Raw genomic sequence first — 21100 nt, 5'->3', positions numbered from 1 at the left:
TTATTCGTAGCCGTCTATTTACCACCACAGAACGAAGCTGGCACTAAGACCTCTCTCAACCAACTTGATATGACAATTGAGACACACAACACACTTGAGGCCATGCTTCATTTTATTCAATGCAAAAGAAACAAAACAAACCTACAATGTTCAGCAATATGTTGAATGACACCAGACGGTCTGATAAACAAAATGGAAGCAATGCTTCATCAGGAGGATGGACAGACTAATTTACGGCAACACTGTACAATGTCCACTCATTTATAAATAAATAGCCATTAATCTTGGCCTTAACCTGCCAAATAAGAAACTGTAACAGTAGTCCCATAGCAATATCATTTTCTACAAAATTCCAGAGACACATAACTTCTCTTTTGGTAATTCTATAAATATACCCCAATGAAAACCAAACACCAATGTTTGAATCGTATAGGGTGTGGGGAGTACTGTATGTTTGTGATATCTTCATCCTTTAATCCCCAACCTACACAAGTTGTTGCTCAACGAGGCTACTTTAATAGACAAAAGAAAAGTGTTGACGCTGGTGGGAGACAGTAAGAAGCCTCTACCCGTATTGGAGTGACAAACTGCCACATTCTGCCTTCAGACAGCTATTAGAGGAGGGAAAAAAATCTTTGCCTTACAGAACATCAGTCTGGTCTCCATGTGTGCAGTAGATGTGGGGTCTCTAAAATGTACCAAATGAGTGTGGCATCTACCACAACATGTGATACATAATTGTCTTGAAATACTTAAATGCAAATTAAATAAATCAGTATTTTTCTATACCTGATAAGTATGCAAAATAAAACAAGCTGTGTGTTAATCTCACTGTCAAGCAGTATCCTATAAACAAACTTTTGACAAGGAATTTGACATTGAGAATTTAAAAAATGATACAATTCTGAAAACATTTTTGACTGAACTAAAACAGAATCAACAATAATTACTGTTTATGGTATAATACATGTAATGGTACCTAACTAGGGCTGTAGTCCATTTTCATAGTCCAAAATCTAAATCACAATCCTTAATAACATTACATTGTTCTATATCATAAGTTTATATCCATAGTTAAGAAACTTCATTACAGACAGACATAACAGACATTTCACCAAATCTGATCCATTTTGTGACAATTGAAAGGAGGTAACGTAAAAACATATGTTTATTTTTAGTTCACAAACCTGCTGTGAACACACAGCATTAAGAAAGTACAGTGTGGTTTAAGATGTGTTCTTTAAAACACATTTTTCAAATGGAGGGATAAGCTGGGAAAAAAAACACTTGGCCTAGTCGTGCAATGTATTGGGTGGCTAACACTAGCTGTGTGCTTGTTGGTTTTTTGCTCTTGTTTTTTGGCCCTCAATGTTGTGTGTTGCTTATGCAGACTTATCAGCTTGCATTTGAACCTAAAACATGGAAAAAGCGTTGTCACCTCAGCATATAGCATACAAAAGTCTCTGAGCTGATTGCACTAGGTTTTACAATCAGCTCATTGCACTGACATACAAAAACAAAACAAGCGTAAGGCCACACATTTGAACAGATAAGCAAAATTCTGTCTATACAGATGAGTAACATTCAGTGCTTCAGTGTGCCAAATAAAACATATGGCATTCATATCTTTTCTTTTTTGTCTCTCTTTTGGCAGGGTAGCCTAGTGGTTAGAGCGTTGGACTAGTAACCGAAAGGTTGCAAGTTCAAATCCCCGAGCTGACAAGGTACAAATCTGTCGTTCTGCCCCTGAACAGGCAGTTAACCCACTGTTTCTAGGCCGTCATTGAAAATAAGAATTTGTTCTTAACTGACTTGCCTAGTAAAATAAAGGTAAAAAATAAATAAATATACAAAACCACATACACACACACACACACTTGCTGTAATAAAATGGCTAAAACCAGACAATCTCTTGTACTAAACACATCAGTGATATCCATTTACAACTCTTAACTAAATAGTGTTTTACATTCCAGTTGTGCATATCTTTAACTGAGTCACCATGTCCAGTTTGGTATTTTAAAGGAAAATTAACAGGAATGAAAAGAGATAACAAAACAACACAAACAGAAGTATGCATTCATCTAACTGGCATTGCAGGTGCTGAATCCTCATGGATTATGTACAGTGAAGTGCAAATTGAATGTGGACTGTTCCATTTGAAGGGAAATGGTGGGGGTGGCTGGGAGTGTACAGCAAGTTCCATTAGGGCTTGGCAGGTACCACTTTCTTCGGGGTGGCTGGTTTCTTGGTTTGCCACAGGTGGCCGTGGATCGTGATGGCGTCCACGCTCGCAGACATGGTCTTGGCGGGGATCTGGCTGAACTGCTTCCTGTCTGAATTGTACTTGTAGAGGCCCTCAATCATCTTACGGGTGATGCGATTGGGCCCGATGCCGGTCAGCTTGGTGGCCTCGTCCGTCTCGGGGCAATACGTGTACAGAGAACGGAATTGGCAACCCCCATCCCGGAACAAAACCAAAAAGTTGTTGGCCTCGGATTTCTCAATTTCCTGCAAAAAGGGAGCAAAGAAATTATCATTGTCCTCATACAGCATAGTAGAAGACAACAGACATGTCTAGCTGTCATCAAGGAAAGGGGTGGCTACTTTGAAGAATCTATATATAAAATATATTTATTTGTTTAACACTTTTATGGTTACTACATGATTCCATATGTGTTATTTGATAGTTTTGATGTCCACTATTAGTCTACAATGTAGAAAATAGTAGATATAAAGAAAAACCCTTGAATGAGTAGATGTCCAAACCTTTGACTGGTACTCAGTGGTGTTAAGTCATTTTTTGGGGTATCTGTAATTTACTTTACTTTACTATTTATATTTTTGACAACTTTTACTTTTACTTCACTACATTCCTAAAGAAAATAATGTAGTTTTTACTCCATACATTTCGCTTGACACCCAAAAGTACTCGTTACATTTTGAATGCTTAACAGGACTGGAAATTGATCCAATTCATGCACTTATCAAGTGAACATCCCTGGACACCCCTACTGTCCCTGACTATCCATAAAATAAAATAAACAAGAAATTGTTGCAGTCTGGTTTGCCTAATATAAGGATTTTTAAATTATTTACACTTTTACTTTTGATACTTAAGTATATTTTTAAATTTTAAATTTTAAAATTGACATTTACTTTTGATATTAAGTATCTTTAAAATGAAATACTTTTAGACTTTTACTCAAGTAGTATTTTACTGGGTGACTCACTATTACTTGTCATTTTCTATTACGGTATCTTTACTTTTACTCAAGTATGGCAATTGGGTACTTTTTCCACCACTACTGGTACTGTATATAAATATATTTACCCCAAAAAATATGGGGGATTGGAAATGATGCAGCCAATTACAATAATGGAAGCTACAATCTATAAGCAATATTAAAGCTTATCTACACCCCAAAAAAATTAAATGTAAACACATTCCTAGTAAACATCACCATAATCAAATTAATATAATGTTAAGAAATGATTCATCTGAAATGTTATTACATTGTATTGAAGAGCTACCAACACCGTAGAAATAGACTAGATTGTAGAGAACACATTACCTCTAGAATCTTGTTCTTCTGGCATTCGTTGACCTTGCCTGCCAGGCAGCAGTGGGCCAGTGCGTTCTGAATGATATGCTTGTTCGATTTGGAACTTGGCTCCTTGTACAATTTGGGTCCTGTGCACACAAGGTGAAGATTATCAGTCATCATAACAACCATTATATCTGGAGCCTCTTACTTGTCCCAGCAGTCTGTCAATAAATAATTTATAGGCATTATCTTAACATTACTCATCATGTAATCTTAAGACCAAGGGCCCTCTACGTTATCATCATCTCGCTCCTCTGTTTTGTTTGTCTCAAGTCAAAAACATAATAATTAATGCTGACCAATCATGGCATTAGATTCAACATGTTACCCAACCAATGTGCAGTGACAAAAACATAAACTGAAGCTGTTAGTGGTACTTACAACTTTGAAAGGGTCTCTTTGTAAAATGCATCCCCCTGGTGGAAACTAGGCGAATTGCAACAACAGCCTGAACTAAAACAACTCTTCCCCCAACATAAAGCGGCAATATGTAACATTTTTTGGCAACCGACCAAACTCACATAGAAATGTGAGTTATAGATCTGCCATTCTCATTGAAAGCAAGTCTAAGAAGCGGTAGATCTGTTAAATGTGCAGCAGTTCTATGATTTCTGTTCTTACTTTCAGTTTTGTACACCAGCTTCAAACAGCTGAAAATACAACATTTTTGGTTTGGTCTACAAACTATATTTGCTTGTTTTGCCACAAACTGAAATTAGAGGAACTATTAGAATTTTAGCAACCAGGAAACGGCAGACCAATTTCTGCATAGTGCATCTTTAAGTTTAGCTTTGCATCATTTTACTTTTGGTTTAGCACACCAGTTTCAAACAGCTGACAATACAATATGTTTGCTTATTGAAAATATATTTCACATCAGTTTAGATGGTACAATGATTCTCTACACTGCTTGTTTTTCCTCACATAAACTGAAATTAGGCGAACATTATAGCATTTTAGCAACCAGGTACTGGCAGGGCAATTTCAGGAGGTCTATACTTGCAAACATCAGAAAAGGTTTAAGTTTAAAATGTGCTTCAGCCGATTAAAATCATCGACCTAATTGCATGTAATAAAACGCTACATGTTAGCTGTTCCCATTAGATAACCTGGCACATTTAGCCCTATGCTAACCTGACCAGCTGGCCGTGATTGACCACTTGTTCATAAAATCAAAGACGGTCAAAGATCATACCTCCAAGAAATGCGAACCATTACAAGTACTGTAACAGGGGAGAGCTTAAGGGTATGATCTTTCACAGTATTCACGATTCATTCAAGATTATCTGTAATCATGGTAGCATCCACATTAATTTAGAAGTGTTTAGAAACATATTCTAATCTTATTTACAATAAAGGTGACTCCAAAATGACACAATACATGATTTACCGTACTGAATAGCATACTAATGGGCACAAGATAATCTGTAACACAACCAAAACTAATTGCAAATGCATCCAACAAGTTTGGAGAGTCAAAAACTCGGTGTAGTCATTGTGTGATAGGAATATGGGACAAAATACTACACTTTTGACTACCTTATTTACAAGAATCTTAAGGGGTGTCAATCATTTAGACGCTTACCTTTCACCATTCATTGTCTTTCAAAAGAGATATTGAATTGTGTTTGGTTGTCAATGCAACCAGGAGCGTTATGCACCCATTATTTTAGAGGCAACATGAAGTACGTATGGATGGATGGGGGGTGGTCCGGAGTGGGGCTGATGTTGGAGAAGGGGGGCTGATGTTGGTGAATTTAGAATTTTTCAAACACAGATGGAACTATGCAAGCAGAAGATACATCTCCTTCAAATCTTGCTATTTGGTTGCAGTGACAACAAAACACATTTCAATATCACTTAATATCATTAAACTTGAAATCAACCAGAGCTTGAAATCCTAGGTCTATTTATTGTCTATTTTTAGTTTAATTCTAGGGTTAATTGAAACAATAGTTGTTGATGACGTTGTAAATGCTATATAGGCCTAAATAGTATAATTAATGATATATGAGTGATAAAGTACGGTCACATTTAATTTGCTCTGTAAAACCTACCCTTTGGAAGGACTTCGATAGCAACAGTGAATACATTTCGTTTTTAAGTGGAGATCTCTCAACAATCATTCTCACCATAGCACATTGGTAATAGTCAGTGACAAATTTTATAGCGAAGCAGGGCTTGATTAAACCCCATTGGGTAACGTGTATTCTGTTGAGTGTGGAATGTACAGTGTCTATTTTGTATACAGCAGTACTGTGTCTCTAAGACAATTTCCCCTCACGGACATTAAAGTTAATCCTATATACTAACCTATATAAAAGCAGTTTAGATTAATGAACTGGACCCAAATCAGATATCTTAAAACATGAAGTACACTCAGTTAGCAAAGCCAATCATGAAGAATTATTATAATACAGCTAATACAAATGATCCAATAATGTGCCACTGGTGTGTGTAATGAGTTGATCACCCACCGGTGTACTCTGTGTTAGATTTAACAGACGAGGTGGTGGAACCGTTCTCCCAATCGTCCTCCCCATTCCGGCTCCCAGATCGACAAGGGGACAGAAAACCATCTGCAGAATCAGGCCTGACACACACACACACACACACACACACACACACGAGACACGAGAGACACGAGAGAGAGACACACAGAGAGACCAACACAAGCACTTAGGTCACCTCTCTCCACAGGTATTGCCTTTTCAAAGGTCAGCTTTGTTACCACATATAGAGTGATGTAAGAACTTCTCGCTTGCCATGGGAAAACTGTACAAGCTATTTGTGTGCACAATACAAACAGTGTGTACCCAAGTCATTTGAACATCGCTAACAGGGATTGGCTGAGCCAGCACAGTTCGGTTCGGAACAATAGCGTGAAAAGGGTATATCTTTACTCTCATACAAGCATGGGCAGCAATGAAGCAATGTGATGCAATCAAGTGTTCTTGAGGGATAGATATTACAAGCGCCTATATCACGAAGCATCTTATCTAGGTACACTTAGCATAGGGAAGAGGTTAAGAAGCAGTAGGAATATAAGCAGTGACAATGTGACATAGGGAAACAGAACAATGCTGTTTATTGTTCTGTGTAATGCATTGGGGAAAAATGCATTTACGCAGGGGTTGATTGATGCTGAGATCTCTGTCACATTGAAGGATGTTGGTGGGACCATGAAGCATTACATGGGTCGTGTTCATTAGACACCAAATGGATAAAAATGGACTAAAACAGGAGGGACTACCTGGACTTTCCAATAAGAAACACATATTTTAGTTTTCTGTTACAAAATGTTTTCCTTTGCGTGTCCTAATGAACAGGACCCTTGACTTGGTATTGGCCCAGTGTCTTAAGAATTCCCATAAGGACTCTCATTCTTATGCTACAGAAGCTGGGGCAGTGAGGTGGATTCAGAGTTAAACTACTACACAGGAACTAACCTTCTCCTTCTCAGTTTAGGAGAGCTCAGAAAGAAGCACAGGCTGCCAGAATGTAAGCTAGCACTTCTGACAGTTCCAAAACATTAGTGGTCAAAGAGAGTATGTAGGAAAAAAGAGTGTAGAGAATACGGAAATGTTAGGTTAAAAGCTGTTGGCTAGAGAGAGGGTTAAAAAGCAGGTCAGAAGTGATACTCAAGTTCAATGAAACAGAGTATGAATAAACTTAGGTAGAATTTTCACTTGTCCCATTGACATCAATGCATTACTAAGTGAAAATGAAACTTAGTCAAAGTTAGGATTCACCCCTTAAAGTAGAATAAATGCTAAGAGGAAATTCAACTAGGAATATGCAGAAATGTGTTTCATATACTGTTAATATAAAGGAATCTCACCTTGGTGTTCTCTTCTCAGAGTGCACACTGTCGCTGTCTCCCAGGTTGAGCGAGGCCAGAGACAAGCTGGAGACTGAAAAAACACGAGGTCGTGAACCTGGATGTGAAACAAGTTTTGCACAAGATGGGACAACACCGTTACACCACGATCACAACACAGTCCGTCCGCAGTATTTTGTGCCCACCTTGTCACAGCTATCTGCAGCATCATTTGATGTTTACAAACACACACGTATCTCTGTATGGCTCCTTAAATTTGGCAGGATTTTGATTTTGAGTTCACTTTCGTAGTCAAAGAATGACGATGGATGCCATGGAAACCATACAGAGTCCCACATAGCATAATGAGATGTCCTTGCCAGATTATCAGAGATCGATTCAAGCCTCACATTACATTACAAGATCAAATTGGTTGAATTGGTTTGGCAAAGCAGTTAAGAAATCAGCCAGGGTTAGCTACTGAATTGAAAAGAAGTTGCTGTCATAATGAAGCAATTTCTTATTAGTACAAGTTGGCATGCAGATCTCAAACAGCACTAGTACACTCTCTAGTCTACCATAAGAAGCCACACTGAGCTGCAGAGAAACAGTGTTTTATTGCAGATGGCACAAAGCTAGCTGTGGTGCCAGATGGGTGGCACTTGGGCAGACACGTCACACCAACACGACACCGACGGTGAGCCCTGAGAGTGGCTGTCTCCATGGTTACCTGCCACCCTGGTCGGGGTTCTGGGGGAGTCCATGCTGTCCCGGTGGATGGACTTGGGCCGGGCTCTCCTCTGTTTGGAGCCGGCCAGCCGCGGCTTCATCACCATGTCCTCCATGAGTTTGAGCTGCTTCCTCCTCATGTACTCCTGCTTGATGAACTCCCTGCGGGCCTTTTCCTCCTCCTTCCTCTCATGCTCCTCCTCTGCTTTCACTCTGAAAGGCGAAATGACCAAGAATATGTAAAACTATGAACAATTGGTATGCAATTGATCAAAGTATTTGAATATTGATTGATGCACATTACCAGACAATCAGTAGTAATGTACTTTGATCAATTGCATTAGCATTTCATGCTTCTACACCTGCATTTTATTTTTTTACCTTTATTTTACTAGGCACGTCAGTTAAGAACAAATTCTTATTTACAATGACAGCCTAGGAACAGTGGGTTAACTGCCTGTTCAGGGGCAGAATGACAGATTTGTACCTTGTCAGCTCGGGGGTTTGAACTTGCAACCTTCCGGTTACTAGTCCAACGCTCTAACCACTAGGCGACCCTGCCGCCCCCATTGCTTGCTGTTTGGGGTTTTAGGCTGGGTTTCTGTACAGCACTTTGTGACATCAGCTGATGTAAGAAGGGCTTTATAAATACATTTGATTGATTGATTGATGTACTTTGACAAATACAATTTGATTGACTAACATCAAACAACATGATACTATGTGTGAGGGGCTTTAAAAACAGCTCAAGTGTGAGTCTTTGTATGTGGGTGTGAGTATGTGCATGCTTGTGCATGATTGTAGTGGAAGGGAATACAGACCGTGCCTCCTCCTTCTTCTGCTCTAGCGCCGCCTCCTGCTGCAGCTTCTTCTGCTGCGTCTCCTTCTCCCTCCTCAGCCTCTTCTCCACGAGAGCAGCCCTCTTCTGAGCCATGTTGTTCTCCCCCTTACCGTCATCCTGGGGACAGGTACACACAGTCAGCGGTGTTCTTTCATAACCAGTGGTGTACAGTTACAGGAACTCTCAGGACTTCCCTGGTTAATGTGAGATGTTATTTTTTCTGGTACATTTAAAGGGGCAGCTGCATAGACCAAGATTATACCTACCACTCAGGACTTGAAAGCAGTTTTAGTGGAGACTTTTCGCTGAACATGCTAGCACTTTCAATAGAGACTATTAATTGAACATGCTTTTTAGTCTAAGAGTAGGCCGCCCTTGGCAGAGGCCCCTTGCTGGGTGTATTTCCTAAGTAATTACAACTAAACTGGGAGCGATGCTCTCTCTAATAGCAATACGCCTCTACTGACGACTATTTCTTACTATGGCACACAAGATCCAATACCATGTGCAAAATCTGATCATTTGATCTGAATGCTGAAAATTGCATGTGAACCTCATCATAACTATCCTACAACGAGCTCAACATCTCTACGAACCCACTTCTCAGCAGCTGCATCTGAATTATTCACAAGCTCCAGTTTCCTGACCTAGATAAAGTCACAGACAACTGTAGCTAGCTAGATACCCTCCCCAGAACAGGAAAGACCAAATTGTCCTCGGCTTGACCTATTTAAAAAAATCATTAATCTCATATTATAAACAGAGTATTTCCTTCCAAAAAACAGAGCACAGGCTTTTTCAATTACATTAGACAAAAGTCATTTTTGGCAGCCAAATATCCAGAATCTGACATTTACACACTAATGTAACAGTTATTGTTTTGGAGATTATTCCCAAACATAAAAAGGTCCCGAACAGTCAAAAAAGTGGTCTCTTGGAACAACTTACACCGGGTTAAGCCGCCTTAAAATTGCTGTACTGAATAAAATATTACCACTACCATGTCTATTTTTATTTACCAAACATAATTCAACATAATCGCAATAGCTTCTTTTTTTCCCGATTACAGGCTCAAAATGGCTAGAAACAAATACCTTTTTTCTGAAACTTGTCAACTTATTGTTCTGACAAATGAAGGCTACTCCATGCGAGAAATTGCCAAGAAACTGAAGATCTCATTACAACGCTGTGTACTACTCCCTTCCCTGGCTCTAACCAGAATAGAAAGAGGAGTGGGAGGCCCGGTGTACAACTGAGCAAGAGGACAAGTACATTACAGTGTCTAGTTTGAGAAACAGACACCTCACATGTACTCAGCTGGCAGCTTCATTAAATAGTACCAGCAAAACACCAGTCTCAACATCAACAGCAACATCAACAGTTCCTCTGTCCAGTGTCTGTGTTCTTTTGGCCATCTTAATATTTTCTTTTTATTGGCCAGTCTGTGATATGGCTTTTTCTTTGCAACTCTGCCTAGAAGACCAGCATCCTGGAGTCGCCTCTTCACTGTTGACGTTAAGACTGGTGTTTTGCTGATACTATTTAATGATGCTGCCAGTTGATGACTTGTGAGGTGTCTGTTTCTCAAACTAGACACTCTAATGTCCTCTTGTTCAGTTGTGCACCGGGGCCTCCCACTCTTTCTATTTTGGTTAGAGCCAGTTTGCACTGTTCTGTGAAGGGAGTAATACACAGCGTTGTACGAGATCTTCAGTTTCTTGGCAATTTCTCGCATGGAATAGTCTTCATTTCGCAGAACAAGAATATACTGACGATTTTCAGAAGAAAGTTCTTTGTTTCTGGCCATTTTGAGCCTGTAATCGAACCCACAAATGCTGATGCTCCAGATACTCAACTGGTCTAAAGAAGGCCAGTTTTATTGCTTCTTTAATCAGCACCACAGTTTTCAGCTGTGCTAACATAATTGCAAAAGGGTTTTCTAATGATCAATTAGCCTTTTAAAATTATAAACTTGGATTAGCTATCACAACGTGCCATTGGAACACAGGAGTGATGGTTGCTGATAATGGGCCTCGGTACGCCTATGTAGATATTCTATAAAAAATCTGCGGTTTCCAGCTACAATAATCATTTACCACATTAACAATGTCTACCCTGTATTTCTTATCAATTTGATGTTGTTTTAATGGACAAAAATGTTGCTTTTCTTTAAAAAACAAGGACATTTCTAAGTGACCCCAAACTTTTGAACGGAAGTATAGGTATTTTCAAAGAACCGTCAGTCAAGGTAAGCTCCCCGCCTACTCAGTCTAATAGCTCCCTGCCCACTGTCTTTTCAGACTTCCTGGTAGTTTGACATGAGAGAAAAAGTACTTTTTCTAAAATGTTGAGTATTTATATATCGGGAAGAAATATTATGGGTGATGTTTTAGTCACTCAAAATGCTATTTTACATGGGAATCAGAATGATTGTTCGGGATCTTTAAATTGTACAGAACGTTTGCCTCTGGGGATACTCTTGAGCCAAAAGGGTTCTAAATGGACAAAAATATTGTGTCAAAATTAGCTAACAACTATTAGCAAAAAAACTTCTATCATGCATCTAACTTCCTACCTTAAAGAAAAAGCCACAGGACATTTTCTCGTCATCGCCATAGATCCCCTCCATGTCTCCACTCTCCTCCATGCCTTCTCCCTCAAGAGGCTTGAACACATACAAAGGCACCTCAATCAGGTTGCTTCTTGCCCCGCCAAAGAGGTCTGAGATAAGGGGGGTCTCGGTGGGGGTGACCGTAAAGGTCTCTTTCACTGGCTGGGCCAACACTTCAGATACAGTCGACACTATTATGGGTTTGAGCTCATCCATTTTCACCTGCTTCTTCTCCTCTACTTCCATCTCCTCATGTTCCTCTGCTTCATCCTTCTTGGCAATCTCTCGGGTCCCTTCTTGTCTTTTCTGCTTGTCTTTGGCTGGGGAGGAGGGAGAAGAGGCACTACCTGCCTCTGTCTCTGGGGATAGCAGCGGTTCAGTGTCCCTGTCCCTATCCTTGTCCTCTGTCTCTGTGGTTTGACCGGCGGGTTTCTCCCCCATGTAGGCAAAAGCCATGGGCTGGAATGGGGAGAACCGGCGCAGGCGGGGGAGGCTGTCCACAGACTGGGGTGCTGTCAGGCAGCGGTTATAGGGGGCCAGCTTGAGCTCGCTGGGGCGCGGCGTGCGGGGGTTCCGTGAGTGAAAGGAGGCCGACTTCCTCTTGATGCTCGTGGGCGAGCGGTGGGCGGAGCGGGGTGAGTCGGCCGGGGAGGGTGAGCCGGAGGAGCGGGTGGAGGCGCGGGCGTATTTCTGTGGCGAGGTCTGGGGAGGGGGGATGACCCAGGCCTGTTGTTGCTTTTGTTCTCTCATGGCCATGATGACCTCCTGTTGTTGGGCCAGGCGCTGCATCTCTGTCTGCAGGAAGCCCAACGAGTGGTTCAGCTTCTCGATGGAGCGTGTGTATTCAGCTAGATCCACCTCACCGGGTCCTTGGCCTCCGGCGGGACCTTGACCTCCCTCATCTCCACCTCCTCCTCCTGCTCTGGAGGAGGAGGATTTCAGCCAGCGGGCCCCAGAGAATCCCTGCCCCTGCTCAGCCCCGTCGGGCGTGTCCGCTTTGCTCCTCCCTGTTTTCCTCTCATCTTCCGTTGTCGTCTTCCCCCCTTCCTCCTGTCCTCCTACCCCCGAGGCGCCGTCACCCTTCCTCTTGACCACGTCCAGGAAGATGGAGCGGCCCATCCTCTGGCGGTGGCGAGTGAATGCGGCCTCCACCTTCTTCTTCTGCGCCTCAATGGCTTTTCGCTTCTCCTCCAGGCGCATGCGCAGCTCCACCATCTCTGTCGCCATGGCCTGGGCCGGGTCGCTAGGGAGAGGGGCCTGGGCTCGCCCAGTTGGAGTGTCTTGGGTGAGAGGCGCAATCTGTTGATGCACAGGGCTGTGTTCCGGAGTGGGTGCCCAGGAGACGGACAACGGGAGGCCCAGTTCTGAGCCCTCGGGGGTGGTCTTGAGGGAGCTGCCGCCCCCGCTGCTGCTGCTTCTTCCCCCCGATTCGGGGACACTGAGCTTCCGGAACTTCTGCTCAGCAAAGCTGGTCATCTTGGTGCCGGAGCTGGTGGAGGGAGATTTGGCATAGCCGGAGCTGCTGGGGCAGGGGCTGGGCGTGTCCATGTCCAGCTCCATGCTCAGAGCTCCCCTCAGCGATGAGTCCTCGTCCAGGGTCTCAGCGATGTCCTCGGTCCTCACGTGGATGCCCGTGTCCACCTCCGTAGTGTCTGTGGTGGTCAACGAGTCCAGGTCCCTCTTCTCCGGTCGAGCATTAGGGTCCAGGCCAACTTCACCACCTCCTCTGTCCTGGTTTGGACTGTGCAGGAAGAACCCATTTTTGATACCCTCTGTAAGAGGGCGCTGTGGGGCCTGCCTACCGGTGTTGTGGATTATCTGAAGGGCTTCCTCCATGCTGGGAGTGGCGATGCCATTTCCGTGCCTGTCCAGGTTTGAGCCACCGTTGGGGAACCTCAGTGGGCCTCCAGGGGGTTCAGGCCTGCCAGGCTGTCTGGGCAGATCGGGCCCTGCCAGGTTGTCCAGGCGGCCCTCCTCCTCGATGCCCGTTCCCTGCCCGTTGATGGGCTGGAAGGACAGGTTCCTCTTCATGCCCCGGGGCATCTGTTGAACCTTGAAGCCCTCTGTGCTGGCAGAGCGAGTCATGCTACGGCCGGGGGGAGTGGATGTCTGGGCGGTGTCCTCTTTGTCAAAAGGGATGTCGAAGGATACACCGTAAGGCCCAGACCTGGCAAAAACAGCCAGTCAATCAGTCAAATGCTATTAGAAATGCACTTTTTTGTTGTACCAAACAATAATTGTATTTTGTCTGCTACAAGTCATTAATTGATTTGCTCCATGATACTAACCTTTTCTCCTTGGGCCAAGTTCCTACACAGCCTTCCACAAAGGACATTGAGGTTGATCTCTTTATTTCACCTGGATGAGAATATGCATCTCATATTAGATCCATCAATTGTTATTATACTTTAATCTGTTTAATGATCAATTGGTAGAAGCCAAAACTTCTAGTGATCAAGTTACCTGAGTTCCTAGCTTGTGGTTGGAGAGGCAGGCTAGAGGGGGTGATAAAAAAATAATAATAATATTGTCAATCACGAACACCTACAAAAGTTAAAACATGCAGGTTTCCAGATGACCAAGACATTATCACCTCTGTTGAGAGATTGTGGAACGGGGTCTTTTTTTAAGCTTGGCACCATAGCTTGAGCGCTGTATGTACAGTATGCGCCCACCCCAGACTACTTAATACATTCCAGATGGGTTTGCTTAACCTCTGATCAGTATCCCCTGCAGATAGCCATGATGCGGCGCACAATTGGCCCAGCGTCGTCTGGATGTCCTTGTCCCATCGCACTCTAGTGACTCCTGTGGCAGGCCGGGCGCATGCACGCTGACTTTGTTGTCGGTTGTACAGTGTTTCCTCCGACACATTGGTGCGGCTGACTTCCACGTTAAGCGAGCAGTGTGTCAAGAAACAGTGCAGAGGAAGCATGGCTCTCGACTTTCGCCTCTCCCGACACCGTATGGGAGTTGCAGCGATTGGACAAGACTGTAACTACCATTTTGGGAGAAAATGGATTACATTTACAAAAATAATAGTTAAAAAAAAGAAGTTTTTATAGAGATCCAGTTCCAACGAGTCTTGTTCCATGGGGTGGCAGGGTAGCCTAGTGGTTAGAGCGTTGGCCTAGTAACCGGAAGGTTGCAAGTTCAAATCCCCGAGCTAGCAAGGTACAAATCTGTCATTCTGCCCCTGAACAGGCAGTTAACCCACTGTTCCTAGGCCGTCATTGAAAATAAGAATTTGTTCTTAACTGACTTGCCTAGTTAAATAAAGGTTAAAAAAATATATATATATATAGACCTGGTCCGATTCGGGGGAAGAAGAAGAAAAGTCCATTTTTAAGCTAGCTGATAAAGTGCGAGGGGGAGGAGGTAGAAAGAGCCATTTTTACAATAACAGGGGAGGTTAGCACTTGTTGGGGGTATGATATTTGTACATCTGTAACTTTCTCACTCATCATTATTCACAATTCATTTAGGATTACCTGTAATTATGGTAGCATTCACATTCCTGTAGAAGTGTTTAGAAACATTATTCTATTCTTATTTACAATAAAAAGTATTTTCCATTGGGCACAAAATCATCTGAAACACAATCAAAACCAACAGCAAATGCATCCTACAAATTTGTAGAGTCACAAGCTTGATGTAGTCATTGCATGCTATGAATCTGGACCAAATACTACATTTTTACTACATTAATACACATATAAGTGAATTTGTCCAAATACTTTTGCTCCCCTAAAATATATATTTGCGTGCATATATTTTCAAATGGGTGCCCCCAGTTGAATCGAACATGACGTACCAACTTAGCCAAACAGGACCATAAATTAATAAGAAATAGTACCTGGGTCGTTCTGGGCTGGGCGGTCTCTCCATGAAGCTCGTCTTGGTGACATTGGAGATGGGAACAGAGGGAATGTTCCTCAACGATGTGAGGGCTGGCTCTAAAAACCAAACACAAACACATTACTTTCATTAAAAGCCCAATAGAGCTGTTTTATATCAATATCAAATCATTTCTGGGTAACAATTGAGTACCTTACTGTAGTAGATTTCCATTAAAATGGGCAAAATCTGTTTTTCAGCAACAACAACAAAAAATGTCTTGCTGGGACTGTCTGGGAGTGGTCTGAGTGGGGAGGGGAAAACTGAAAACTAGCTGTTATTCGCAGAGAGGTTTGGAAATCTCGTTGTTATTGGTCTATTAACTAATTTACTGCATTTACTGTGATGTCACCATATAAAGCCAAAACTCCTGCCCATGCAAACCTGCTGATTAGAAGGTCCAGTGTAGATTGTATTTTCAACCAGCAAATATCAGCAAATAACACTGATAAAATTGTTTCACACTTTTACAGTAATAGTTTCATCAGCTGTTGCAGAATATGATATAAAACAGCGGGAAACAATATATTTGGACTGTACTGGGCTTTTAAAACCATTAAATAGAACAGTAATTATTTAATCTGGATGTCTGAAGTTTGCAAAAATACAAAACAGTTCTGAAGTACAAAAAACTGCTTTCCTTCAGTGTCCAGAACTCTTGGTTGTACAAATGAGGGCTTAACCACTTCAAACCACCAGAACAGCTCGGCCATGAACACAAGGTAGTTATTCTGGAAAAGACAAAAACAGACAGGATGTGGTGGTAAAGCTAAGGTTAATAGAAACAGGACTGCAACATAAACATTACACTCCAGGCAAAGGACCACTGCAACATGAACTCTTGTAGAAAAACGTAACGGTTCAAAACTGTCAAATGCAGTATACCTGAGCTTCCACAAGATGTCTCTGTTAACTTCAAAAAGACAAACTATCATACACATCATAAATACTTACTTGAGATCAGTCAATTAAATACATTGACATTTTCGTTACGAAAACCTTCATAGACCAAAGAAAACCCAACTGGTTAGAGTAAAGAGTGAGCTAATTTAGTCACTTCGCTTACCTTGTTTATACAGTGTTTCCCCCATCAATTTTAATAACCCTCAAAACAGAGGAGCTGTTACACATTTCCCAAGGTGTCACAATATTTTACAGTACACAGCCAGATCCCTTTAGTTAATATATAATTTACATAGTGGTATGTGGTACTGTTGGTACTTGAATGTGCCTGTGTGTGAAAAGAAAACCATTTGCCTAGTTTCTGCTCCTCTCGAGATGGGCACAGAACCAATGAATACTGTTGACCCACAAGGACCTGTTTGGCTAGATCGCCTGTACACAAAGAGGGGAAAGTCTTTCTTCCTTTCCCTTGCTATCCTTATAATTGGATTGATACACCATTGCAACTCATGCCCTCATGCCCAGGTCAGAAAGAACAGGAACGAAAATATATTCAAAGAGGTGCTGTCAAAAATATTGATTGATGACACTTACGAATTATGATAAAACACAATCAACGAGTCCCAGAAATGGCATATGATATATGCCTAGTACACATTTAGATAGATGGGAAAATTAACGATGGCCACATCCTCATGACCAATCATGGTGTGTTATTGTTATTCCTTTGTTACCATCCTCATCCACTGACACTTAGCCCAAAGTCATACTCATTAGCCAAGAAAACACACTGCAACAGGAAGTGACTATCTTGACATGTCCAGTAAGAAATGCTTATTTCCATTTTCAGTTGCAAAATGTTTTGCTACGGTTTGCCCTGATGAACATCACCCAGGGTTCCCCAAGGAGGCGGGCACACACATGTGTTCCGATATGACCTTGAGTATATGCAGTGTTCATCAGGTCAGCAACACAATTTTTAACAAAAGGAACATTCCCTTACTCAGTGCAAAAGCAGTGTGTGTGTGCATCAACAGTTGTAAGTCATAAGTTTACATACACTTAGGTTGAAGTCATTAAAACTTGTTTTTCAACCACTCCACAAATTTCTTGTTAACAAACTATAGTTTTGGCAGGTCGGTTAGGACATCTACTTTGTGCTTGACACAAGTCATTTTTCCAACAATTGTTTACAGACAAATTATTTCACTTTTAATTCACTGTATCACAATTCCAGTGGGGTCAGAAGTTTACATACAGTAAGTTGACTGTGCCTTTAAACAGCTTGGAAAATTCCAGAAAATGAGGTCATGGCTTTCTGATAGGCTAGTTGACATCATTTGAGTCAATTGGAGGTCTGCCTGTGGATGTATTTCAAGGCCTACCTTCAAACTCAGTGCCTCTTTTGCTTGACATCATGGGAAAATCCAAAGAAATCAGCCAAGACCTCAGAAAAAAAATTGGAGACCTGCACAAGTCTGGTTCATCCTTGGGAACAATTTCCAAACGCCTGAAGATACTACATTCATCTGTACAAACAATAGTACGCAAGTATAAACACCATGGGACCACATAGCCGTCATACCGCTCAGGAAAGAGACGCATTCTGTCTCCTAGAGATGAATGTACTTCGGTGTGAAAAGTGTAAATCAATCCCAGAACAACAGCAAAGGACCTTGTGAAGATGCTGGAGGAAACAGGTACAAAAATATCTATATCCACAGTCAAACGAGTCCTATATTGGCATAACCTGAAAGGCCGCTCAGCAAGGAAGAAGCCACTGCTCCAAAACCGCCATGAAAACAGCCAGACTACGGTTTGCAACTGCACATGGGGACAAAGATTGTACTTTTGGAGAAATGTCCTCTGGTCTGATGAAACAAAAACAGAACTGTTTGGCCATAATGACCATCGTTATGTTTGGAGGAAAAAGGGGGAGGCTTGCAAGCCGAAGAATACCATCCTAACCGTGAAGCATGGGGGTGGCAGCATCATGTTGTGGGGGTGCTTTGCTGCAGGAGGGACTGGTGCACTTTAAAAAATAGATGGCATCTTGAGGTAGAACATTATGTGGATATATTGAAGCATCATCTTGGTCGCAAATGGGTCTTCCAAATGGACAATGACCCCAAGCATAGTTCCAAAGTTGTGGCAAAATGGCTTAAGGACAACAAAGTCAAGGTATTGGAGTGGCCATCACAAAGCCCTCACAGACCTCAATCCTATAGAACATTTGTGGGCAGAACTGAAAAAGTGTGTGCGAGCAAGGAGGCCTAGAAACCTGATTCACCAGCTCTGTCAGGAGGAATGGGCCAAAATTCACCCAACTTATTGTGGGAAGCTTGTGGAAGCCTACCTGAAACATTTGACCCAAGTTAAACCATTTTAAAGGCAATACTACCAAATACTGAGCCACTGGGAATGTGATGAAAGAAATCCAAGCTGAAATAAATATTTATCTCAACTATTATTTTGACATTTCACATTCCCAAAATAAAGTGGTGATCCTAACACCTAAAACAGGGAATTTTTACTCTGATTAAATGTCAGGAATTGTGAAAAACTGAGTTTAAATGTATTTGGCTAAGGTGTATGTAAACTTCCGACTTTACAGACAACTGTATGTGTGTGAGTGTGTTCGTGTGTGTGTGAGAGATTCACCTCTTCAGCAATATTTACCCTCAGCTGTTTAACAGTAAGTCAAGACAGCAGAAGCAGCTAACTAGAGGTGACTCCCCAAAGTGACTACACTGCATTTAAAATAATTGGTACCGTGAGCAGTTTTTGGTCATGCAGAGCATAGCTCCGCGAGTTAGCATGTGTCCATATCAGACCACAGCCAATAATCTCTGCAATCCAAACAAACAGTGATGCAAAACCAGAGCACAGGAATCATCTTTGCTCATATTCCAGGGTGTTATGTCATAACAGGCATAACATTTTAATGTTTTTATCTGTCATGACAGATTATACAGTAGCCAAAACACTGACAAACAACCATCCAGCCAGAACACTGACAAAACAACCATCCAGCCAGAACACTGACAAACAACCATCCAGCCAAAACACTGACAAACAACCATCCAGCCGGAACACTGACAAACACAATTATCCAATGTCAAACTCTGTAGCAACTGAACTACAGTAAATTATCATAATAACTATGATCAATAAAATGTAAACCAAGTTCAATCATTCAAAACAACACATAGCTACATCTCAACAGAATCTCCACCACAGCCATCTTTAATCCTAGAACTCCAATCAATATAACATACAGTATAGCAAACAATCACAACAACCATTTTTATAGCCTGGTTGCAAATCTGGTAATGTTGTTTTGCCAACCCCTGTCTCACCAACACCAGATTGCAAGACAGCACAAACTGATCTGGTACCAGGCTACAATTTCCATTGCAGTGAGCTACAGTAGCCTACCTCCTCTAGGTCAATTCAGCTGCAGCATGAGTGGGGTCCTCCCAGTCCCAGTCTGATAGAGAAACGATAGATAAAAGAGAAAGAGAAATGGTCTCCCCTAGCCCAGATAGCAAAAGCTTGTCCGCTCCCTCCATGTCTGTCGACCTGCTTCCTCTCACATTTGATCGTGAGCGTTATCTCTCCTAACACCACTGCCAGTCAAACATCCATTCTGTTCTGCCCCTGATTTTCTACTGATCTCCAACTCACAACACCGCAACCCTGTCGCCTGATATTACCCCGCCCAGTTGCCAGATTGTCAGATTTTACTGTCACTTACTGTTCTCTGGCGGGTTGCCAGGTTTGGCGATTGCAGCGTGTCACTCCATATCTGAGATGAGAGCTGATTGGTGCTGACTGCAAACAAATCTGACGCTAAAGCGTTGGGATGGATAATCTGTTTAGTAGGGACCACACTGGCAACCCCACCCCTCTCAGTGGGTGCCCACACACAGGCTACCATGGGCTATGATGTCATGAATCACTTCACATTAGCCAAGGGGCTGATTAGACCAGAGACCTGTGCGTCTGAGGCCATATGCATAGTCTCAGGTCCCCCATGTCCATAAATGATAAGATTTCTCTCTCTCTCTCTGTGTCTCTCTCTGTGTCTCCCTTACTGTGTCTCTCTCTCTCCGTCTTTAAATTATTATAAAAGTAAGAGGTTTGGGCTGAGTGAGTGGATGATTTTGTGGTCAAGCTGCACAGAAATAGCACCTAGAAGATCAAACTCCTAAGAAGAGGTTCAAATGAAGTGCACAGAGACTATCTATAATATATATGGCTTTTGTCAGTGGCTAGTATACAGGTTGTTGTGAAATATAATTATGAGAAGGGACAAGCCTCTCAGACTACGGCAATTAGACTGGAACACTCGTGGGTACACTCAATATGGCGGCTGGTCCACCTATCACAGAACATTGACTTGAATGGGAATGTAATTCTAATAATTATATTTCTACTGTGGCTAGCATAAACTCAATGTCAGTGTCATGATAGATGCAGTAGGACTGATTTGCCTCTTCAGCCCCAGGGCTCTGTTTCACTTGAACCGCAGCCTGAATCATCTCCTTCCTAAGCCTTCTGTGAAGTGACTTATTCAGAATCTGCCAGTGTGTCTGGGGTTGCTTAAAGGACCATGTCAGACACAGCTGATTCCAACTCACTAGTATCCCCCCTCCCCTTGTGAACTGTGTGCTTTAATAGCTACTAGC

General features: G+C 42.1%; 1 protein-coding gene across 8 annotated transcripts in view; it reads right to left on the bottom strand.

Annotated features, from left to right (window-relative positions):
- Nucleotides 1-94: 94 nt before the first annotated feature.
- Nucleotides 95-21100, bottom strand: part of camsap2a (calmodulin regulated spectrin-associated protein family, member 2a) — an 85299-nt gene continuing 64293 nt past the window's right edge. For 3 of the 8 annotated variants that reach the window (XM_064934635.1, XM_064934637.1, XM_064934640.1), the window contains 12 exons: nucleotides 16149-16237; nucleotides 15466-15567; nucleotides 14073-14104; nucleotides 13898-13967; nucleotides 11574-13776; nucleotides 8979-9115; nucleotides 8159-8370; nucleotides 7450-7546; nucleotides 7058-7123; nucleotides 6086-6201; nucleotides 3576-3694; nucleotides 95-2511 (listed from right to left, as the gene is read on the bottom strand). In XM_064934635.1, the coding sequence (XP_064790707.1) occupies nucleotides 2206-2511; nucleotides 3576-3694; nucleotides 6086-6201; nucleotides 7058-7123; nucleotides 7450-7546; nucleotides 8159-8370; nucleotides 8979-9115; nucleotides 11574-13776; nucleotides 13898-13967; nucleotides 14073-14104; nucleotides 15466-15567; nucleotides 16149-16237 (3549 nt within the window). In that variant the 3' untranslated portion in view covers nucleotides 95-2205. The remainder of the gene's footprint in view (nucleotides 2512-3575; nucleotides 3695-6085; nucleotides 6202-7057; nucleotides 7124-7449; nucleotides 7547-8158; nucleotides 8371-8978; nucleotides 9116-11573; nucleotides 13777-13897; nucleotides 13968-14072; nucleotides 14105-15465; nucleotides 15568-16148; nucleotides 16238-21100) is intronic. The other 5 variants (XM_064934638.1, XM_064934642.1, XM_064934639.1 and 2 more) reach the window with 3 other exon arrangements.

Source organism: Oncorhynchus masou, chromosome 24, assembly GCF_036934945.1.
Source record: "Oncorhynchus masou masou isolate Uvic2021 chromosome 24, UVic_Omas_1.1, whole genome shotgun sequence".
Lineage (NCBI taxonomy): Eukaryota > Metazoa > Chordata > Actinopteri > Salmoniformes > Salmonidae > Oncorhynchus > Oncorhynchus masou.
This window is presented reverse-complemented; position numbering and strand designations above follow the sequence as displayed.